Here is a 24,152-nt window from a genome sequence, read left to right on the forward strand (position 1 = left end):
ATGTGCGACTGGCTATGGTTTTTGGCAACGGTGCCATCATTACATTTCCTTCAAATACTTCGCATAAAAAAGCATTCATGAACTACCAAGACAACTTTTAAATGTAAACCTAATAGCCTTTACTTTAATTGCTGTATAAACACATTTTATAGCACTTTATTGATCAACATAATTGCCATATATGATAAATATAGTGCGCTTTTTTGTAAGCTTCATATTTAACACAAATTCCAAAATACACGTATAAGGCACAAAACATACATACTAACCAATCATTTAATTGACATACATATTGAACATACATGTAACGGTTTTATTATGCATTGATAAAGCGATAGATTGTTTACAGTGCATTTTTGATTTGTTATTCAATGAAAATGTCGAACTTGAGTATTAATACAAAGGTCTTACACCATCCATGTTTGAGTGGGATTATAAATGGACACGTTAGAAACACTTCTATATGAAGAGATACCATCAGATTACGTAATACTCACAATTAAAAACGTGTTTCTTCATTTAAATTTTTGTATTTCTTTGCTTTTGTTTTAATATAAACCAATCCACTTCCATGTAAAGCATTGAAATCTATGAAAAAATGAGCTAAACATAATTTCACAGTCATTTAGGTTAATCAGAGGCTAACTGTAGATTTCATACAGTAAACTATAGTTTATGTAATATATATTCCACATCTGTAAACCATTGTTAACGCGATCATTTATGTTTCAGGTGTGTAAACTATATACTTAAACTATGACTTACAACTCTTGACTACAGTTAACGAATGTAAATTACAGTTTACAATCGTGAATCTTTATTTATCAGCAAAATCTACTGTTAACGTTTATCTATAGAAAGATAACTTAGAAAAGCTTTTGTAATCTACAGCTTACACCCATTAGATATTGTTTTACAGATGAAAACTAGAGCTAACGAATATTTAACTATAGTTTACGATTTGTAAACAAAGGTTTACAGTCCATAAACTTATTTATCAAGTGTGAAACTATGTTTAGTTCTTTGTATACATGGCATGCCATACATTAATATAAACGATTTATTCTAAGTCAATTTTGCATATCATTTAGTTCCAAATTCTCCAGATACACATCATCAAGTATATATATGGATATGTTTAAGTAATACAATAAATAGAAATACTTCTACAAAATATACTTTCTACATTTGTCACCTATAAAATCAATTAGCATCACATAACTATTGTATCTAGCACCTAAGCTGTATATGATTTTAAAATACCCAAGGCTCTATATAACTACTGAATGAAAATAATTCTAAAAAAATAAATATTACACAAAGAAAACAAAAGAAGTTGTAAACAAAATTCCAGAATGTTAACTGAGCCTTATAACTAGCACACAAGCTGTACATGATTTTAAAATATGCTAGTTTCTATATACTAGTAACTATATAATGAAATATAATGAAAATCAAAAGAAAAAAAGTTGTAAACAAAATTCAAGAATATCAGCTGAGACCTAGAACTCTATCAGCCGTTGGATATTGAATAAACGTTTTATTTTCAATAAGTACTTTATTGCCAACAATAATTGCTCAAAATATCATGATTTGAAACAACACACACAATCAGTTGCATAACAAGTTATTGAAAATGAAAATAAATTATGACCCCCAGAGAGAATTCCTGCGAGTAAAAACCAATGCAAAACCTTGAGAAAATTTGGCAGACCTACATTATATTATAACTTTATATGAGCTTATTCACTACTGCATAAATAAAAACCATTAAAACTCTCATTAGTCTATAAATATGACAGACAATTTAGTAAACTTTAATTACTACTGAAATGATATAAAATGAAGTCAAGCATGCACATCATATTTGAAATCCTTTCACTGGAGCATATCTCAAGATGTATTTTCATAAATAACATTAAGTATATAAGAGCTATATTGGGAATCTATTTAATCATCATTCTGAATTCGCTCTCTGAACGTGGACGTTAGACAGTGGGATATTATCCACAGCGTCCTGGCGGTGAAGAGCATCATGGGTAAGTTTTTTGGCTGCCTGTGTACTCTGATCCTCTTGCTTTGGTTCTTTAGAGTCAGTGTCATCCTTCAAAAGTGGTTTATCCTCAGCACTATGCTCCTTTTCGAAGACATCATCCTCTGGAATTGTTTGATTCACTAATGAAGTGTCGAAACTTCTATCCCCCTCCATTGGAGAATAGTCCATTGTCATAGCTTTCTGTGCTCGACCTGCTTTATGATTATTTGATCTTGCTCGACACAGATCAGAATCGCTTTCGGCCCAAGAAAGTGCTCTTTCTGGCATCTTCCTTATGGATTTCATTCGTTGCAGGCGGTTATTAAATCTTCGTCTGAATTTCAAGTTTTCAAAATCAAACTTGGGAGCCTCTTTTATCTGGTCTTCAAACCTCTTGTTTGGAACCTAAAAACAATATAGTGACTTAAGTATATTACACAGTAAAAAACAGACATTTTAGACGATAAATTTTGTTATAACATTTTATAAATCAAACTTATTTCAAATGCAAAACTTTTCAATTGATTTCAACATAAAATTCATCAGTAAATGGGGAATGGGAAATGAGTCAATTAAAAATTACGCTTGCTTACTTTTTCTGAAAAAAGAAGTACAATGCATAAATTAAAAAATTACACATTTTATAGAAAAAGAAAATTTCAAATGTAGGAGTACTGCTAATCTCTTTTTGTATCACTTGCTTTTTTCTGGTTTTTCAATGTTTTTTTTTTTTAATTTCACCTTTTGAGAAGGAAATCATTGCGAAGTGTTTGAAGGATTGTGCTTCGTGGTGTAATAAAAAGAGGTAACCTTACCAGCATTGACGGAGTCCGCATAGAGTCATTTAACATGTTCCTAAAGTCTTTAGCTGAAGGCTGCTCTCCTCCTATTTGTATAGAAATCGGGTGGCTCGAGGATGTGCTCCGATCTGTAAACGAAGATTGAATTCCACAGTTCATGAAAATGAAAGTCGAATAACATGTACATGTCTCTGTTTAACGTGTATTTTAAAAAAAAATTAAACTTATTTCACATCTGGATGACTAATGTTGTTGAATAATTTGTAAAAAGTATAACAACGAATTTAAATTTCAACAATAAGATTTCAACAATAAGTTTGTTTTCATGAGCTTTACTCCTCCTTTATTTAATAAAGATATTTCATAAAGAAATAGAAAAACAAAGAACTTAAAATGTAACATAAATCATAAAGACATGGAAATCACAAAGAAAGTTTGAAGGAAAGAATCCAACAGCCCCAGTTACCACAGGCAGTATATATTTTACAAATTCTCAATCTTAATGAGGCAGACAAAACTATTTCGATCGTATCGTTTAACCATTCCCTTAACCACTTGCTTGATTCAATTTAAGCAATTGGTTTATATTCAAAACGTTTACTTTTAAAATTAATTTCGAATAAACCCTTTATCAATGCTAAAACCTATATATTTTGATCCACAGAATAGTACCCACAGCTTTTTCCTGGCACTTATTTTTAAGCGTAAAAACCCTTTCTGGCACTTGCACTGAATATTTCTTTAAATTTTTCCTAAACATTTATTATATTCAGTAAACGTTATAGGTGACGCCGAGTTTTAAAACTTCATCCAAGTGATCGACGAGATTTCCTTCACATATGAAGGATGGGTTTAATGGGAATCAATGCTGCTAAAACAGACAAAATTTAATTTAACGACAACAAAAGAAGAAGAAATTAAGGTAACTGAGTGAAGAAGTGAATACAAAACACGCATACTTGTACACAACATCTTCACAACGTCAAGGTTTTGTGATTACGGAACTCCACACAAACTCAAAGGTTTGTGTGGAGTTCCGTAATCACAAAACATTGACGTTGTGAAGATGGTACACAATGGAACCTGTCTAAACGAATATCGTCTGGAAAGAGTATCAAAGTAATGCTTTAAAAATTTAAAATAATTTATTACAAGTCGACACTGCCACTGCCAAAGAGAAGGCTTCAGAACTTGTCAAAGTTTTAAATTTCTAAGATATTTCTATGTATTTTTCAGGTTAGTTGCAAAACGTCTTTTTTATAATGTAGGTAATAACACCATATACAAATACAAAGAAAATGTCACCTTGGTAACGGTACACAGTTTTCAGACAATGTGTGCATTTTTTTTTTCGAAGCCTTTTATAACTGCTAGATTACACGCGTATTCAAATAGGCTTAGACAGGTTACTCAATTGATCCAGTGAAAGAGGGTGGGAGAGAGATCTGACAAGCTGAAAATTATACTTTCTTACTATATTTAGCTGAAGGCTGCTCTTCTCCTATTAAATTATACTTTTTTACTATAAATAACTTATATAGAGTTTTAGTATCTTACAAAATCGATTATGCAATAGTATCATTATTTGCTATAAACACTTAAAAATATGTGAGTTGTGTTAAATAAAGTGTGAGAATAAAACATTCAAAAGTTCACATATGCACAGTGGAGGAAAGTGTATAGTACAAAGTAAAAATGTTCAAATTTATTATCGTTTTTTTTTCTAATTGTTTTATGATGTTCAACCAAGATTTGAATGTTGAAGTACCAGCTAGTTACAAATCGTTGCACAAACTTTGTAAATATTACCATAGAATTGCGGGCTATAACGTCTTTAACTTGTTTATTGACAACTGTAACTCAATATTTTAGGGGATATTTCTTTTTGTAAAATATTATTTGAAATTTCATCAAAAGCTGACCAGCGACTTTTATAAAACAAAGTTTTTGGTGTTAAAATATTCACTTAGTTTTTTTAAAATAATTTTTTCCGTTATTACGACAGCTAAACAATATTGAGTGAGAAAGCAAATTTGTTTTCTTAAATATTTGATCATAGTGCAATTTTTGAAGTAAATAATAGAAGCAAGAAATTAAGTCACCACAAACTCTCTAAGAAATGTATTAAAGCATTAAAGAAAAATACGCTAAAACTGTTTTACCATAAGTAACAACACGATCACCGTGTGGTCTCAATACAGCGGCTAAAACGGAAAAATATTTTATGTACAATTTTATTTGCATATAAAAATACATAGAAGAAATGTTGTTGGGAATAATTTCATTTGGAAAAGGGTTTTCGTTGTGTAAAGTCACAATCCCACGGGTAGGGGTTAAATGAAGAGGAGTTTTTCCTCAATATACTTACCTTTAGTTACAATCACTAAAATCATTAATGACATATTGTAGCATTGAGTGAACATTCGTTTTTTAAGCTAATAACCCATTTATTAAAAGATTTTCATTTTTATAATATATAAGCCGCAGGAAAATTAACCAAAAAACAAATAAAAAAGAGTAGTTAAATAGTTTTCTAATTTTAAAAAATCTGAATTGTTTTTAAAATGAAAATACAAAATAACGTAAGAATATGACGCTTTACAAATCTTGGATAATGAATTTTTTATCGTAACAATATGGGTGATATTATAAGGTTAGCTTTACTCAACTGTAATCACGTAGGAAATCATTACACAGTTGTAATGTAACCTACATGTATGTAACAAGTAGTTCCACTATATAAAAAGTCATTAATAAAATACTTACGTGGGACATTATCTGTACTCTTTTCATCCTCATCTTCATCAACTTCTAATTTCAGTAAAATGGCTGTACTATCTACATTTTTCCTGTACAAATTAAACATAAACGTAGTTCATTTTTTATAGGAAATAGCCCGTTTTGAAATAATGAGAAAATATACAGATTCAGTTAATTAATTATTTAAATTAAACAAATTATTCCAAGTGATGCTTACAGGTCACTGGGAACTTTTGGCATATTAGCAGCTCCACAAAGATGTAGATTCTTGAAATGTTCTCTGAAATTCATATGAATTGGTACAATTTTTCATAAACACTCCAGTCAAATAAAGGCACAAATGAAAACCTATTCAGAATATTGGGATTCAATGGTTTTCATTGTTGATACAGGTTTATATTTGGCAAACAATTAAAACTGTTTTAGTACCTTTCACTAGTTAACAAATCATAAGTATGACTAAAGATTCATTCCAAACAATCTAACTTAGTTACTCTATAATCATTTATACCTGAGAGTTTGAACCGTGTTCATTCAAAAGTATGAAAAATTTCCAAGATTTCGCCTTTGAAACGCCCCTTCATACACGGCTAAAAAAATGTCCACGGGAATTTAGCTTTGAAAATTACCGGGAAAATTGTGCGTTATTCCAAGTGACTTCCAATTGAGAAACGATGTCAACATTTTCAATTATAAATCTAGTAAGAAATCTGTTTTCGTTTCTGTGAAAAATGATAATGTTTCAATGAAGATATCTTGGATATTTTTCCTTTCATAGGTATATGTATTTTTTAAAAATAACATTGAACAGACTACAGTTGACTTACTTCATTACAAGTTTCTCATAATTTACTATTAGTTCTGCTCCATCTTCTCCATTAGGATTTTTCAGCAATAGTTTTCGAACATAATGGTCATCAAAATAATGAAATTTTTCCTATTAAATAGAAATTATTTGCTATATAACAATACTACATTTTACTTCATTCTACAATGAAATTAAATGCAACCAACAGATATCAAATTCATTGTCTACAAATAGAATACTATATTATATGTATGTATCTCAATTTCCAGATAACTTGTGAACAAGCAGAAACTAACCCTATTTTCTAATTAATAACAGTGAGGTAAGAGTTTTTTTCACATTGACATAATTGTAAAGCAAATAAAAATAACATTGATCAATTCTTAATGTAGTAATGATTAATATGGGTATGCTACTAAGTACTCTAAGCTGGAACTTTCCAAGGTATCCCAATACTTCTTCAACACCAGCCATCAGGTGATCGTTTATCTGGAAAAAGGAACAAAATAAGATAAGAAATGTCTATTAACATGTTTATAAACATATTCCATTAAGTTCAATAAAAGTGAAACCTAATCAAATTAACATCATTCTTTTTGTTTTTAAAAATATGAAAATTAATTGATTTAGCTAATAAATACATAGAAAGCCAAACTTTCTGTACTTATATTACATAAGAATTTATTAATATATATTATATGTGCTAGCCTTTTCATGAAGAACTGTGTACATAGTTGGACTTAGGTCCTCAGGAGCCAGTTTCACTCGTAAGGCATTTACAATGGGTTTGATAGTGGCACCCTATGAAAATATCAATATTTCATTAATATTTCAGGCAAACATTTTAGAACTACTTCTCTCCTTAAAGAAAGATAACTTAATGAAATATAAGGTTTAACAGCAATTTTTCAAATTGAGTTTTGCTTTGCAAAGTATGCTAAAACCAAATGCATGTCAATAACCGGTATATAATATGTTCATTTTTAACCCTTCATGTATGATTTACACTATGAAACAATGATTTACCATTTATTGAACTAAAACAGGTTTAGGACGACCCAAATATAAATTGTTTGAGAAGACCATTGGAGACCTTACCTGGAAGAAGACCGTGAATAGGATCACAAACAGTGTTGTGGTGACAAACATGTCCTTTTCTGGAAATTCATTCTTGTCCAGTAGCGCAACCAACGAGAAGCAGACGGCTCCACGAAGCCCACCATAACTCTAATGAGAGGAACATTATACCAATTGAAAGGTAAACAGAGAAATAAAAGGGCTAAAAGAAGGCCAGAATAGGATTCAACACTTCATAATTTTAATTTATGCAGAATTTTTTTTCAGACTACTGGTATTTTTTTTCCTTAAGGTGGCTCACTACACCTTGAATATTTTCTCAAATCAGCAGAAAATTACTTGATTATGAGAGATATCATAATGGATAAGAAGTATTTAAGTCAAACAGGCAAATAATGTGCAATTTTGGATGAAAAATTACATTTTCAAAAATTTAATTCAGTTAACATGAACAAAAGCTCCAGGCGATTCGAACTCACAATCTGCGGTTCAGAAGCCAAATACTTTAGCCATTGAGCTACGACGATATACAACCCAATCAAACGATATAAACAGTTTAACAAAACATTTCAATCGCCATCTTGTGACGTAGAGTCTTAAAAAGTATAAGTCTGGGTGTAGTGAGGTACCTAACACAACTTACCATGATAAACATTTCATCGTATCCTATCTTCCGAACTCTGTACGTGTCAAACTTGTTAATCAAGAATGTTATGGCGTAGACAACTGTAAAATATTTAAAACTGTAACAGTCTTGAACAGCAAATATATATCAACCAAAATAATTTTGGTAAAAAGATATGAAATGTCTCCCTTCAGTCGACAATTATTACTCTTGGTACACTGTATGCAAAGATTTTCATTTAAACATCTTAGATTAAAAGACCAAGTATCATTAATAAAACGTCTATCAAATAAAAAATAAAATTTTAAACTAAAAGCATGAACTTGAAGTTTAAAATGAAGAAGCTATAAATAAGATATCACGAATTTGAGAGAATTTTAAGGTTTATAAATTACATTGTTTACAGCTTATTTGTCCCTTCTTTTTGCATTTTACCTAGAAATCTGAAACCTATACAGAGCACCAGGGTCCACAATACAAATCCAGTTTGCCAGTCATGTTCTGTGACCAGGGCTAGTCCCAGGAACAGGAATATGATAATCTCTGATGTAGTACTAAAATAAATATAAATACATGTATTGTTTACTTCTTGGTATGTATTTCACTTTTATTAAGTATTCAGTGCTTTAATTATGTCTCAATGGGTTCATGGTTTAAAATAAAATTGTACAAAAGTTTTAACAACTGTAAAATAATTTGAAAATATTTCAACCCAAATTCAAATTAAACTGTAAGATCTTTACATTGTTTTCTCAGCCTATTTCTATTCCTATTTCTATTACTGTATTTTATAAATTTGCCGAAACAAGAAACAAGAAATTTAAGGTATCCGATCCATAATAGCACCAGATTAAATGAATCTGGATGCATTACAGATGTGTATGGGCTTCTTACTCTGCATACTTGGACATAATTTTCATGTTCAAGTATCAATATGTAAGAGAGGAATATGTCCTTATAAATGACCTTTTCTTTTTCTTGAAGAATTGCCCCCCCCCCCCCCCTTGCTTTTAATAAAAAAAATTAATTCTAAAAAATAGTATTTGGTATTAAATTTATTTTCAATAGCTTTTCTATTTCTTATGATTAAATACATCTTTCCACCGAAGCATTATTGATATTCTTTGTATTTACTTTTTTATTCTAAAAAGTGTGTTTGTCCCTATAGACCTTAATGCAATCTTCATTAATAAATTACTGCTTTATAGTTAACAATATTTTTGAAAATTTCTCTCAGTAAATCTTATTTCTACTCTAAAATGCTTTGAATTAATACCAGAGTATTTAATTCAAGAAGGATATTCAAGATAAGAAAAATTAGGTCCAAATATGGGTCAGGTACCTTAAGCTCAAATATCACAGATTCCCTTATTTCATAAATTACAAATTATAGTAAAATATGAAGGATAATATACACAACTTATTTACAAGTACATGTATATTAAAATTATGATATCAAATTTACCTATAAGCCATCTTTACTGACTGCATGATAATAAATAACAAAAAATCTTACTTATAAATAACAACAAAATAAAAACATATAGTACCTTAGTACTTTGGTGAAATACTTGATTGCTACTCGGGATTTTTGAGTAATATTCTGGAAGGAGTAAGCTACTTGTACCAAGCCACATCCAATAATACTAAAGAGTAGAAAACATTGTTGAATTAAATTCACCTAAAAATTTCATGAAGCAGAAGACTGTCAAAGTAAACTTACCAAACTGTACACATTTCAACTAATTGGTTGAAAAATCTGATTTTTTGTAAGAATATTTTATTTCTCAAATAAAGGTGGTTAATCATTTGAAGTGAAAACTCTGTATATAAAAAATTGGATTTTTTTTTTTGTATTTCTTAGGCTAACATTAAATTAATTTAATAAAAATCCTTCATTATGTTATCATTCACTACCGAATGACACAGGATCTGAACTTTAACATGCACATAGTATAAACTGTTCTAAGCTATAAGTACATTTAAAACATATCTCCAAATTATACTTATCTAAAATTTCAGACTTTTTCTTTTTCATTGGACATAAATTATTAATAACAATAATGTGCTTTTAAAACATACCATATAATTCCAGAAAACTCAAATAATTCAGCAAGTAGAAAAGCGAGATAAGCCATTCCAAATATTGCTAAAGGTTCAACAACTGAAAAAATCAAATTTGTTTTGACTGGTTAGTCACACACTGCAAACAGGTAAAATTCTAAGCACATATATATAGATACGTTGGAAAAAGGTCATTTTTGAGAGTTAGAAGCACCTTTATTGTCATTGCAGGATAAATAAACTGTGGGGAAAGCTTTTTTCTTAGCATCGTCTCTATAAAGTCATACACAAATATTATATTGTATGTGCAATTCTACATGTACATGGTGCAAAAACGGATTACACATTTAGTTATTTAACTAAATATTCATTTATTCTAATAAACTTGAACAATACTTTAAACCTACTTTACTGCTCCAAGATATCTTAAATATGGTTTGGGTAGTTGTAGCAAAAACAATGGCTGTAAGTTTTTTTTCAAACTGCACGTGTAGCAGCTAATATAATAATGCGAAGAAACAATTTGAAATTCATATCCTGTCATTTCTATGTATTTCAATGTAACTTTCAATCATACAGTTTTTGTGAAAGCTTTGTTATTGCAAAAAAAATCACACACACACATATAAAAATTATGTTAAGTCTTTATGATAAAAAAGACTTTGAAATCAGAAAATGGGATGATTACCTCATTTTCAAAAATTGGTAACATGAATAAAAGAGCAGATATAGTTATGTACCTTTGACAGTGTTTGTGAACTTTGTAAGCAGAGCTGATAAACAACCAACTAAAATCCCAATAACAAGGCCACCAATGACAACAATAAAAAACTTAACAATTCCCAGCACGACCTGAAATTAAAAAAAAAATTACAAATTACATTAGTCATTAAATTCCACAATACACCATCGGTGGTAAATTTTTACGTTCAAATCAAAAATAATAAATATGAAAATGATGTACAAACATGAACATTTGCAATCAATTTCAACTTTAAAGTACGCCAGATAGCACCAAACATACATGTACAAAAAATCAGCAACAATCAATACTAAAACAAAATGTTTTTAGAAATGTCTACTCAATGAAAACAAGACACAGTTTGTAAGAAGATAGTTATTTTCAAGTTAAATCCTTAAGTGGGAGATGGGTTTAAAAGTAACAAACTTCTGCTTAAAACAATGCTTGGAAAAAACTATATGTCTAAAAATTACACTTGATTTTATAGTTTATTTTAATAAATAGTACGTCAAAACATGTAGGTGTCACATACCACCTTATAACAGAGCTAGATGTAACATGCATGATGATCATTGAGTAAGTGGATTGTGCTAATAATCACAAAAAAGTTTTTTTTATTCAAAATTACAGATTGCTTATCATCTATTATTACCTGTGTAGCATCAATTGTCCCCCCTTCTGCTTGTAATCTGTTGTATGTCTGCATTACATTATACAAAACCACAGTTACACCATCTGTTAAAAAAACCAACAATATTTCAAAACCAGATAAATATTAAAATCAAATAATTTGAGTGAAAGGACTGCAGTACTGGCAATTTTTAAAAGATGTTTAATTAAAGAAAATTACTTATTTTGCCTCTTGCTGCCTCAAATTAACCCTGATTGATTTAATTTAATGTATACTTATCTCATTTCACTACAGTTTAGAATTGAGTAACACTGTTGTGTGAAAATCTTTGATTTTTCCACTTGAAAATAAAGATGCTCTTTTGATTTCACTTCAGACAGTTTATAAATGCAGGACAAACCGTTGAGCAGAGACTCGCCGAACACTAAGAAGTACAGGGTGGGGTTGATTCCGACCTCTGTGAAAACGGCCAGCACCTGACCAATGAAAGAGTTGTTAACAAGTTTTTCCTTCTCTTTTTCAAAGAATTGTACATATATAAAACATAGATTTTAATTTTCATGCTTTACCTTATAATTTAAATAATACTTGTCTCAAATCAAAGCCATTTGATCTCAAGTTGAAATATGAACCAAAAATATTAAGTACTTACTGCCACTGGGTCAACAGCCACAATGAGTGAGGAGAACACAAATATCTGTATCGCTGGAATCTGGGACACTGTTCCCATAGCTCCAGCAATCATCAGGCCATACAAACTCAATCCTTAGTGGTGAAAAAATAAAGCTCTTAAGTTTATAACGAAAACACAACCACCTTTCCTTTAGATAGATGTACAACATCATAAACGTCGGTATGACTGGAATCTGAGACACTGTACCAAATACATGTAGCTCCAAATCAGGCCATACTAACTCAATTGTTAGTGTAAAAAATTAACACACATTTAACTTAAATCAATAAAGTCTTTCAAGCACAGGTGCATGGTTATATATACTATATAAAACTTTTCAAAATGAATGCATCAATGTTATAACAAACAATATTATATATAAAGGAAGAATGCATATCTTTAATTACTGATCCAGGCTATAAATGTAATTCTTAATCTTTAAGAAATAATTACCGTAAGGCTTCACTTACCAATTAAGAAACATGATATTGTTGTTCCCTAAAAGACATTGAAGTAAAAATGTGCATATTTATTTCATTATGATGAAGGAAAATCAAGACTTTATTACATAGGTGTACAAAGAAAAAAAAAATATATTATAAAAATAATGATTAAGTTGTTAAACAAAAAAACAAAAAAACAAACTGTTTATTATACTCATTGATTACAACAATTGCAATCGATAAACAGATGGACATGTCACAATATAAATGTCACTTTTATTGTAATATAGATATTTAATATCAGAATTCCTTTTACATTTAAATCTAATAAGAATATCCAAAGTCAGACTTACAATTACTGCCAAAATCAGAACACTTCCAAGGTTGTCTGCAAAGGTTTTGTCAAAAAGACTGAAAGATGCTTCTAGTATTATTCTACAAAAAAGTTCAAGCTATCAATAATTCAATATCCATGATCATACCGGTAGTTGATATTCTTAAGGTAAAAAACAAAATCTTTCTATTAATCAATGGAGATGGAAAAAGTTCATAATTTGACACCTTTATAATTTTTTTGGTCATATTTTGACATGTAAGACAGATAACTTTAGCCTAAAAATGACAACCAATATTGTGATTCATGAGTCATTGCTTGAAAATGGTGATTCAAGAAAAATGTTGTGGTCTGTTGTCAATTGTTGCGCTCTAACCTCTTGGAAGATCGAAGCCATTCAGCAATAACATTTTGCAAAACAGATTATATCTTGAAGCCTAAATTAACACACTTTACAAAGGTTTAACATATTAGATCATGTGTATATTTGTTTGCATATTTCAAATCTTTTTAAATGCCATATTTTTACGCCATAACATGGATTTCATGATGTCTTTTAGACACAAAGAAGAACATACAAAAACTTTTCATTTTCTTAAAATATGAAAAGATGGTATCTTATTTTAACATTATATGTAATTTTATTATTAATGCTTTAGTATTATAGTAAAAAAAGTAAGTTGTATTTATCAGGGTACAAAAAAAAAATCAAGATATCTGTAGAGAATATAAAATTCCACATACAGTGTAACACCTTCATGCTTTTAAGTAAAAAAATAATAAAACATATGGTTTCCATTTCCATACAATATGTATAGCAGCTAGCAGCTGAAAGGTCTTATAGATAGGTTGATTGACTGGGGATCATAAGCATGACAATGAAATACCTATTGTTACAACTAATTTTCAAAGAAATTTTGCCTAAGTTTTATTTTCTCTTGTTAAATTCACCCTAACTGACATGGGAATTTTCAAAACAGCTAGAGCTTAATATTAAGAATTGCAATTTGAAATGTACAAAAACTGCATTAGATGGACAGTTGATCTAAACAGCTAAACAGCTAAGTGTAAAAACAACAATATAATTTTGATCAAAAGTAGAATGTTTTCCCTTTATCTACTGACCCTATTTGTTTTCAAGCAGGATGGAAAACCCACCATTTACTAAATATGGCCACATGCACCCTTTAAACTTTCATAATCATCATAACTTTATTACTTCATTTGCAATTTTAAGAATGCCCTAAATATTCACTGGCTTTTTAAATACTTCCTTACTTTATTCATTATGTATTATGATGTACATTTACTGGGTAAGTGTAAACCATTTAGATTTAATTTCGTAATTATTCACGAAAAAATTCTGTATAAACTGGGAGTAAAATTTCATCATATTAAAAATGAGAAACAGAAAGTCAAAGTATCTTTCCGAATAAGATATGTGCTGATTTAAGTTCAGTCAGAAATACTCACGGTGGAAGTAGATATTGGAAGAAAATCTCAGGGGTGAAGAAATCTGGCAAACTCGCACTAACCCCGATCAATCTGCAAGAAAACACATTAATATGAAGGTTTTAGTACAATATAAATGATACATGTACAGATGTCATAGAAACAAGCAGTACATCTTTCTAAAATTTTAGACCATTTTCCATATTGTAAAATAATACAATCCCAAAAATCTGCTGATGTCACCATGGAACTTACAATCCCCTCAAAAAATGGTGTACAGAAAAACATTGTCTTCTCTTAATCTTAACTAAATTGATAGAATGTGGCAATTGCTAGTAAGATATCATCAAGATATCTAATGGCTTGAGAAATGACCATTGAAATACTAAAGAAACATTAATTTTTGTCCAAGAAACATACCACTACTTTAACATGTCAATCTACATGTTTTTAGAGATGATGATGTTTGGATATTGAAGTTCAATTGCACATCAACAAATAGATTTATTTGTAATAAACATGCAGCCCTTTAAGTGTTTATTTTCTTTTTGTTTTTTGTTGTTGTTTTTTTTTTGGGGGGGGGAGGGGTTGTGGGGTGGGGGTGGGGTGGTGGTTATGGGGATGGGTGACAGGAATGTGTGAGAACAGCAATTTGTATTTATGACATTCTCAGTTAATTGCATAAATTTATGAATGAACTTACTTGAACAATCCTCCAAAGATAGTTCCAAGTATGATCAGGAGGCTATGTAGAAAAAGAAACAGAAGAGTAATATTCATGAACATTGAATTAATATCACATTATTTATTCTGGAAAATGTTAGGAATAATTCTTTGCAAAATTCAAGTAAAAAGCAAAATAGCAGCACTACGAGGGTTGTTCGGAAATTATTGAGACATTTTCTCTTATTCTTTTAGTAAAAAAGATAAACTCTTGAAATTTCACCAAAACGTAAATCAGGATAGAGTGTATCAATGTGAACAGTTTTTTGTTCATGGCATGAATAGATCATTCCTAGTAAGCTGACCAAAGTGCCTTCGTCCTGTAACCCGGCGCAACCGCAAACTTTTCGCAACGTCATTTTAACGCTTCTTATTGCTCCCGTGTTTTAAACACCTTACAAACGAACTGAAATAGGAATTATTCTTTATTTCTCATCTTTCGTTTTAATTTCAAGATGTCATCATTTACATTTTCTCTCATTCTTGCTTTTTTTTAGAGAATTTTTATATCAATATTGATATTTTTACCTGAAAGTCTAATTACTGTGAATGTCTCCTGCAGTCATTTTTTACATATTTTAGAACTGTTGACAACAGTTTGTGTGTCAAAAGTTGTTAATTAATCCGTTAGGCCTAATTCTAGTTAAATAATCAGTGAAAAAAAATATGATGAACTGAAGTTCTATACCTTGTCTTGTCATCGCATAGTTTTTTTACGCAATTGCGTGGCTTTAAAAGGTCTTTTTCCGAGATTTCCACCAGTTTAATGGTTTTCGTTGCGCCGCCTTGACGTCAAAATTCAATGTAAAGTCGTTGTCAGATTTTTATTGTTTGGTAAATATATGTGTACCATATCCGTATTTCAACTCGAACATCACTGAAACTTTATCGACAGTTAGTCGCAAAGAATAGCAAAATGAACATATTTAATTTGATTTCTTTTATCATTAACTGTAATTCTACGGATACTTATAAAGTAGATGTTTAAGTTGTTTAATCTCCGAGTTCATGGCTGCGCCGGGTACCCCGACCACCGACTTGTTTATCTACTGTCGTAAACAAAATATTAAATATTCTTTTAATATCACTTTGTTTTATTATTTGTTAGTGTTTCTTCAGTGTCTATGCCAATTTTCACCAAAATTCGTCACTTAGAAAAGAAAATAATCGAGTTGTCTCAATAATTTCCGAACAACCCTCGTATGTTACAGAAATAGTTCAATATTTTACCTAAAAGTAAGTGATAAAAACAAAAGAATTATATTAGTGTGCCCCCCCCCTTTAAAAATATTTAAATTCATTAAAAATCAGCAAAATCTGTGGTGGTCATTCAATTAATAACATTTTCAAAATTCATAAGGAAATACAAAAATATGCTGACATTTAAAAATAAAACCAATTGCTCAAAAAGTTTTTTGCGATTAAAAGAATAGTTACCAAGACTCTGGGACATATGAAGATATGAAATCAGCATGGTGAAATCCTGCAAAAAAAAAATCATGAAACTTTTGTAAGTTATAAGCATTAAAAATTCCAGCATTCTCATTTTATGATGGTAAACATTCAGCAATTAATCAGTTCTGTAGTTCATATGATTATGTATGTGCAGATAATTAATAAAGACATTCAGAAATCATACATGAGAGAAGTTTCATACTGAAATACAAACAGAAACCTGGGCAATATGATAATTATGGTGAAATTACTGCTAAATTTTTTTTTTACAAAATCATGATACATGTAACAAATCTTCAATAAAGATGAGGTCATATTTATTGCTATTTTTTACATTAACAAATGTGATATCTATACATGTATACATACATGTATAATATAATGTAAAGTTATCTAATACTTGTTGCAAGCATCTCTCTCTAAACTAATATTCATGTTGCTTTTATGGATCAATCAAATATATTTACTATTGGGATTTTTTTCACAGGTTTGGTATCATAAGTTGTAGCTTAATGATAAAATGGTACATAATGTAGTAATTAATTGGTAAAAAAGAACTTCCTTACCAATTTTACTAAGACCAGCAATTAAGACCACCAAAGTAAGAAAAAATGGTTCCTTTATGGCTTCATAACGGATCTCCACCAAAACCACACCCTCTGGATGTTTTTCACTTTTTTCAGCTGTGTGATTGGTTGAATTGGTTTGATTGACAGAGAAGGTGGAGTATGTCACAGCTTCACTAGCTATAGCACAGGACAAGGTCAGGACAAAAATCAAACAAATGATCTTCATTTTTCTTTGTCATTTGGGACTAGTCTGAAAAAAAATTATCATCTAAATTTACTAGAGGCCCAGGGGCTACATCCCTCACCTTAGCAAAAATAGCCATAACTCGATCTTATCAGTTCAGCATAACAATGTCAAATTTAAAATATCTTGACAATTTTTTTACAATATATTGCTCAAATAGAAAAAAAAAAATCCTCTGACTTATATCCATATATTTTTATGAGAAGATTTTTATCTATTCCTTTTTAAACTCCCAACCCTTTATGACCCCATCCTTCTCCCAGGGATCATGATTTGAACAACTTTAATCTGCACAACCTTCCCTTTTACATAAGTTTTAGTTTTTCTGGCTGAATGGTGTTTTAGAAGATTTAAAAGATTTTCTCTATTTATTTCTATGTAAAAATTTGACCCCCCACTGTGGCCCCACACTACCACTGGGATCATGATTTAAAATTTAAACTACACAACCTAAGGATGCTTTCACACTAGTCACAGCAATCCTTGCCATTTGGTTTTTAAGAAAAATGTTTTTACATATTTTTTCTATATATTCCTATGAAAAGATTTGATCCCACATTGTGCCCCCAACCTTCTCTTGGGGATCATGAATTGAACAACTGAAATTTTTTTAAAGATTATTTTTTTATTGATTACTCTTCTTTGAAAATTTCAAAAAATTTGACCACATATTGTGGCAAAAATCTACCCCCTCCCCCACTTCAAAGAGGATGTGTCTCTTCAATTAAAGTGATTAACTTGAATCCCCTTCACCCAAAAAGTTGTTGTGCCAACTTTGGTTAAAATTGGCCTAGTGGTTCTCATGAAGACGATGAAATTGGGGAAATTTTACTACAGACAACAGCGAATTTTGATTGGAAAAGCTCACTTGATTGTCAGCACAGGGGAGCTAAAAATAATCCAGAAATGCATGCCTCTTATTTTTGCAAACAAACTTAAATGTCACTAATCATTAAAAAAAAAAATAATACCAGTATATAACTACATGACTGTATAAATATATACAGTTAATATAACCCTCATCATATATATAAATATCTAAGTAAACTCATTTAAATAAATCAATTTTTAAAACATGATATAAGTAATATGAGTAATACTGGTTTCATTGTCGCTTATGATAAATGTGTAAAATCTGCAGGCATCTATTATAAATATCTGTTATTTTATTATTTACAAAATTGCTGTAGGTTTATTTTCTAGATTACTCAAGAGGCAATAAATCAGAATTGCAATACAGAAAATAGCAGAGAACAAATTAAGTCAACAAAACTAACAATACCGCAAATATCAACTGATCACTTCACCTATATAGCTTTTACTGGTCCCAAACCTCCAGTCCACAGCTTAATGATCAAGTGCTAGTACTAGTTTTAGTTTTACACATTCCACAAAAACAAACACAATTCTATTAATCATATACACATTATGAGGAAGGGGGAAAAGTAAACATGGCAAAATGTTGCCTTTTTTCTATTTCTAGAAATAAATAGATGATAAAAATCACAAACATGTACTAAATGTACACAAAGAGGGAAACACATGAAAGAATGCTGGGAGTCTATGTAGAGCTGTTTTGTGACATGTGCTTGAAATATCATAGCTAGTAAGTGTAGTGACTAACATCCCCATACAATTCACATGCCATTACAGAGAAAGTAAGCTATTAAATTAAAGTCACAAATACCCGACTTGTTTACATACATACTTTACCTTGGACAGAGTGTGAATGTTTAAAAAGGTTTGTAAAGTGTGCTATGTAAACTGATACACTGTACAATAGTAAATGACCTAGAAAAAAGTCACCTACCTTACGCAGAGTTCGGAATCCTATATCTATAATTATCACAATGCAGGGAAATCATTCATCTACAGATAAACTTATTGAACTTTTAAAAAATGTACCAATTACATGTATAGTCTCTATATATAAACTATAAAATATAACTATGAAATATAGAAAATATGTGTCCTTCACTTCACATGTACAGCATTTAATAAATCTAAACAACTGCTGAATATATCCACAACTATGAAATACATTTAGTACATTGGAGATTTAATACTGATGTTCATTTGATTTTTTTCCAAATGGTGTTTTGATAGAGTAAACAAGGGCAGATTATTTAGTACAGTATTTCTCTGTTCCACAATGTGGTTTTAAAGTACATTCACTTCTCTTTATACTGCATCATCCAGTAAATCACACATGACTTCGTTGTACAACCTATGTCTGGTATAAACAGGTCATGAATTACCTTTCCAAATTAATTTCATGGGGCATTTGATATCATGAGTTCATCAACCTTTAATGATCACAACTACATGTACTAGAAAGATAGAGCAAAATAATGATTTCCTTAAAGTAAATTACGTCAAAGATAATTAACATTTCCAATATGTGACAATTTTTAAAAAATGAATATGGAAGTAACATTTCAATATCCCATCAAGAACTAAAATGTTTCACTCTATTTCATCAGAATGAAAGATCATTGGACTTTCAAGCATCTTATTTGCAAGGAGAATTTTAAGGAGATTTTAATATATTTTTATTATGCAGGTATATGGGTACACAGTGTTTCATCCCTGTGAATTATTATTTGTTGAAAATATCATAATAGATTATAATTGCTAAAAGAACTTTTCTTGTATGCATCAGCAATAGCTCTCTCTCTCTCTCTCTCCCTCTCTCTCTCTCTCTCTCTCTCTCTCTCTCTCTCTCTCTCTCTCTGAGTAGTAGTTGGGGCTATATGGACCATGGATAAGCTCAGTGGTAGAGCTCCTGACTGGAGTTGCAGGGTCTCAGGTTTAATCTAGTCACATATTTTCATTGTATTTATATGCTCATTCCTCCTTTCCTACAACAGATGAAGTCGTGGTCTTCCTTGTTGCGGCATATTATAAAATAATCGTAACAAGGTGAACTTGTGTCCAGTCTTCGGGGTCGAAAACTATTTAAGGAGAGAGGAATGTAGTAGTTGGGGGCGATATGGACTACATATGTATATGTTCCTCTAGATCACATTAAACTAATATTTCGATTATATCTTCATAAATAAGTGTTCTCTTGGGCAAACAGCAGATTACATGACCTAAGACAAATCCATGTGAAAATCCATTTAGCGGATATGCAGAACAATATTATTTTACATCTATTTTTAACAGTCAATAAGCAGCAGATGTGTTGATTGACATGTACATTAGGCAATTGTTACAGATGGGGAAAGGGAAGAATTTAAAATACAGAATAGGAAGCTATATAGTCTAGAGAACCACAAGGAACCAGAAATCCAGAAATCAGGTAATAGTTGAGTTGTGATATTCATAATCAAATTCATCCTTATACAGGCAGTATTATAAACAATGATTGTAAAAACTTGACAAGGAAATAATTCTAAATGCACCATGACCAACATCTGAATAAAGGCCACCTTCATTTTTGGTCAGCTAGATAGTCAATTGAGCTTCATACAAGTGACACATATGCATGCTGTCTGACATGTAGAAGATACTAAAGCTGAATCCAATACACACGACTTTCACTTTACGTCATGTGATAAATAATGACCTGTCACAAGATGATGCGGACCAGGATCAGACCCAGGGATGTTTTGATGAATGAGCCCCTTGCTACTGTGCATTGTGACACATAGATCTGTTTAAATACTGTAGGTGAGAGAGGCGTTAATAAAGTCGTTAGATTTTACACTACGTGAATGATTTCCCGACAAAAGTCTAGCCCACAACCAGACAATTTTACATGGCATGTAGTATCATGTACATTATGAAAAATACTTTCGTAACAATGTGTTGCAAAGATTAATCAATAACACCTCATTAAAAAACTGAACCATATAATTACATAGAATTCATCACTGCTTACTTTTCTCTTCTTCCTCAAGTTCTTAACCACCGGTCTACAGTCTACTTACTTCTCACGCTTGTTTACAGTGTATTCTAATTTACGGAATATCGAGCCCGCATTGTTCATGTTAACAGTAGTCATATACTTTTTTATGCAGAAATAGTACAAGATCATTGTTGAAATGAGCAGTGCCATTCTTAACTAATTCATTGGCATGTCTGTTCGTTGTAATTGTTACATGTATAATTTCATACCTGTCTGTTTCGGGCTTTATATTAGAAATAAATGAAACTTTTGTTCCGTTTTGTTCTGTTCTGTACATGTACAGCCTACAGATGTTCTTAATTTTATATTCTAAACTATAGAGTGATAAACGATGATAATGTAAAAAATATTGTAATAAAAAATGATACTTAATGCTGATTGATGATGCACAAATTTCGCCTCTTTTGAAAATCAAAATCAATCATGCAATCAATCAATGCCATATTGTACAACAATTCCAAGAGTTGTAGAATGAACTTTTAAAATTACTATATATCAATTTATTGCATACACATATTTTCATCGCATTGTGTTTATTGCGTAACTTTACTATATTTCGCAGTGGACCGCGGTATATGAACCTACCTTTATACCCATTTCGTTATATACAGTGTATCCCCTGCAGTCATATGACACTGGTTTGAACTTTGCTTCCAATTCCCATTGGAATTGTAACACTAGTTTGTAAGTTATCAATCCATTTATCAAGTCTGATCAATCTCGGATTGCACAGATCACTAATTAACGCAGGTGATTCCACGGGCCAAGCATTTACATTGTAATAAAACGTGTAGATGTGCAATGTATCTATGTAAGCAATCTATAGATTTACTTCGAAGCTGCATGTTGGTCCAATTCCTGCGATGCAATGCCGATGATTCTCCAAGGAATGAAAAAGATGCAGATCGATTCATTTTGCACAATATATGAAAATTGATGTAATGTTTAGTTACTAAACACTGTCTACTCCCATACCCTCTCACAACAACTCATATTGATCAGAAGAGACAATTAATTCGATTCTTTTCTAGAGAAAATGAGGTATTCCTCTAGATCAAACCATATAAAGCCATATGATAGATAACGCGGCATCGGTTTTATGATTATAAACAGATTGATAACGTTTGGAACTTTCCCGTTCTCCCAGTTTAAAATTCGATTTTTGTGGTCTGCTTTATGCATCATCTGGAGAAAGAAATGGATATTGCTGAACTTAAAGTAGAAATGAAATAAACATTGTCGTTTATTCCGAAAAGTCTTTTATTTTCATGAAGACGAGTATGCCAAAAATATTGATTAAGTGACTAAAGCTTCATAATGGACAAGCAATTCAGCTTTAAGTGGATGCGAACGGGTTCCACACGTTTAATTAATGTATCAATTAACATATTTTACATTGCATGTATTTTGTAACCTGTAAACGTTATAATTTATTATTTTCAAAGATATTTCTTTTTTTGTTGAAAAATCTGTTATATACATATTTTGCTTCAATAATTGTGTCCGTCCCTTTTGTTCATTTGGAGTTAATTTTTTAAACCATACGAATGGGTTCGATCGAGTGATCAAGGCAAAGAGATGACAAGAAGGAAGTAGAGAAGACCGAATAGTACAGATCTTTGACAACGAGCATGTTTAGTGCTCGCTAACTTTTTCTAAAATAAAAAAACCCGTATAAAATGCCAGGGGATTTTGATCAAGGGCAATGCAATATGCACGTATATGTACACTCAAATATAGTCATATGTATTTTTGCGGCGAATTCATCTCTCTCTCTCTCTCTCTCTCTCTCTCTCTCTCTCTCTCTCTCTCTCTCAACAGTGCATTTGTATGATTGAAAGTCGATCGTTCATATACTTGTTTACAAGCGTGTGGTAAAGCTGGCTGAAAGAGGAATCCAAACAACACTAGACATTGAAAGAAGAAATGTATATAGGTTGTAAGCATCAAACTTGAGTATATCTGTTACCTATAGTTCACTCACCCAAGACTGAATTTATATATACATGTAGTATACAATGTACATGCATACACAGAGTGAACGTATTTACAGTGCATATCTATAATGAACCGAATTTATTTTTGTACACAAAATACTTAAATATCAATTTGAGGAATATGATACATGTATAACAATTAACGAAATAACTACATGTATTTTGCATTAAATGAAATCAAAGGTTGGGTGTGGGGTTTTTTTTTGGCCTCTAGTCTGCTTGCCTTTAATAATCGTTTAGATCATTACTTTTACTTGCATTGGATATAATGAATATGAATATTAATGCGCTTACCTTCGCTTCGATGTACAACACGTTCACTGAACGGAATGTGAAGTGAGGCTACTTGTGTTGTTTTAACCTCCCATATTAACCGCCCGTTTAGCACACATGTTTCAGACAGAGAAATTAATAAACTACTTCAACTGTTTACGCTTTCGTTAGTAACTTCATCTCTATCGGAAAACAACGGAAAGAAAATCACACATTTCCGATTTGATCAGTGCATGCATTTTGCCAGATAATCGGGAAAAAAGTGAATACTTTTTGGGACATGAACAATTTCAAAATTGGAAGAAAATCAGTCAATCTTATTTTTAAGTATAAGAATTAACAACAAACAAAAACAACAATGCACAAGAAAAGAAGCACATCAATCATAACAATAATGTGAATATTTCAGACAGGAACTAATGAAAAACGTGCGTGACATCGTTCCGGTTTTTATGGTGAGACGTTTTAAAGGTCGATACACGTTGAAGTCTAACAGAATATAAAGATGTAATACATTGCATCTACTCGGTGAAA

The 24,152-nt window shown here is 30.8% G+C and overlaps 1 protein-coding gene across 9 annotated transcripts; it reads right to left on the reverse strand.

Annotated features, from left to right (window-relative positions):
- Positions 1-140: 140 nt before the first annotated feature.
- LOC105322233 (Na(+)/H(+) exchanger beta) lies at positions 141-23,871 on the reverse strand. 9 transcript variants are annotated; one of them, XM_066070299.1, is made up of 26 exons: positions 23,640-23,871; positions 19,246-19,271; positions 17,189-17,441; positions 16,605-16,650; positions 15,148-15,189; positions 14,466-14,537; positions 13,012-13,093; positions 12,686-12,713; positions 12,195-12,307; positions 11,943-12,018; positions 11,564-11,646; positions 10,910-11,021; positions 10,188-10,269; positions 9,656-9,751; positions 8,541-8,659; positions 8,124-8,206; positions 7,502-7,630; positions 7,112-7,204; positions 6,827-6,892; positions 6,423-6,532; positions 5,813-5,875; positions 5,602-5,684; positions 4,998-5,039; positions 4,310-4,336; positions 2,851-2,963; positions 141-2,440 (listed from the first exon to the last, which is right to left on the reverse strand). In XM_066070299.1, exons 3-26 carry the CDS (start codon positions 17,415-17,417, stop codon positions 1,958-1,960), a joined length of 2,472 nt encoding a protein of 823 aa, XP_065926371.1. In that variant the 5' UTR covers positions 17,418-17,441; positions 19,246-19,271; positions 23,640-23,871; the 3' UTR covers positions 141-1,957. The 9 variants fall into 9 exon arrangements, with proteins under 9 accessions (XP_065926371.1, XP_065926368.1, XP_065926369.1 ...); XM_066070296.1 differs by lacking the exon at positions 19,246-19,271 and having other exon boundaries at positions 23,640-23,870; XM_066070297.1 differs by lacking the exons at positions 19,246-19,271; positions 23,640-23,871 and adding an exon at positions 21,934-22,497.
- Positions 23,872-24,152: the final 281 nt, after the last annotated feature.

Source organism: Magallana gigas, chromosome 8, assembly GCF_963853765.1.
Source record: "Magallana gigas chromosome 8, xbMagGiga1.1, whole genome shotgun sequence".
NCBI lineage: Eukaryota > Metazoa > Mollusca > Bivalvia > Ostreida > Ostreidae > Magallana > Magallana gigas.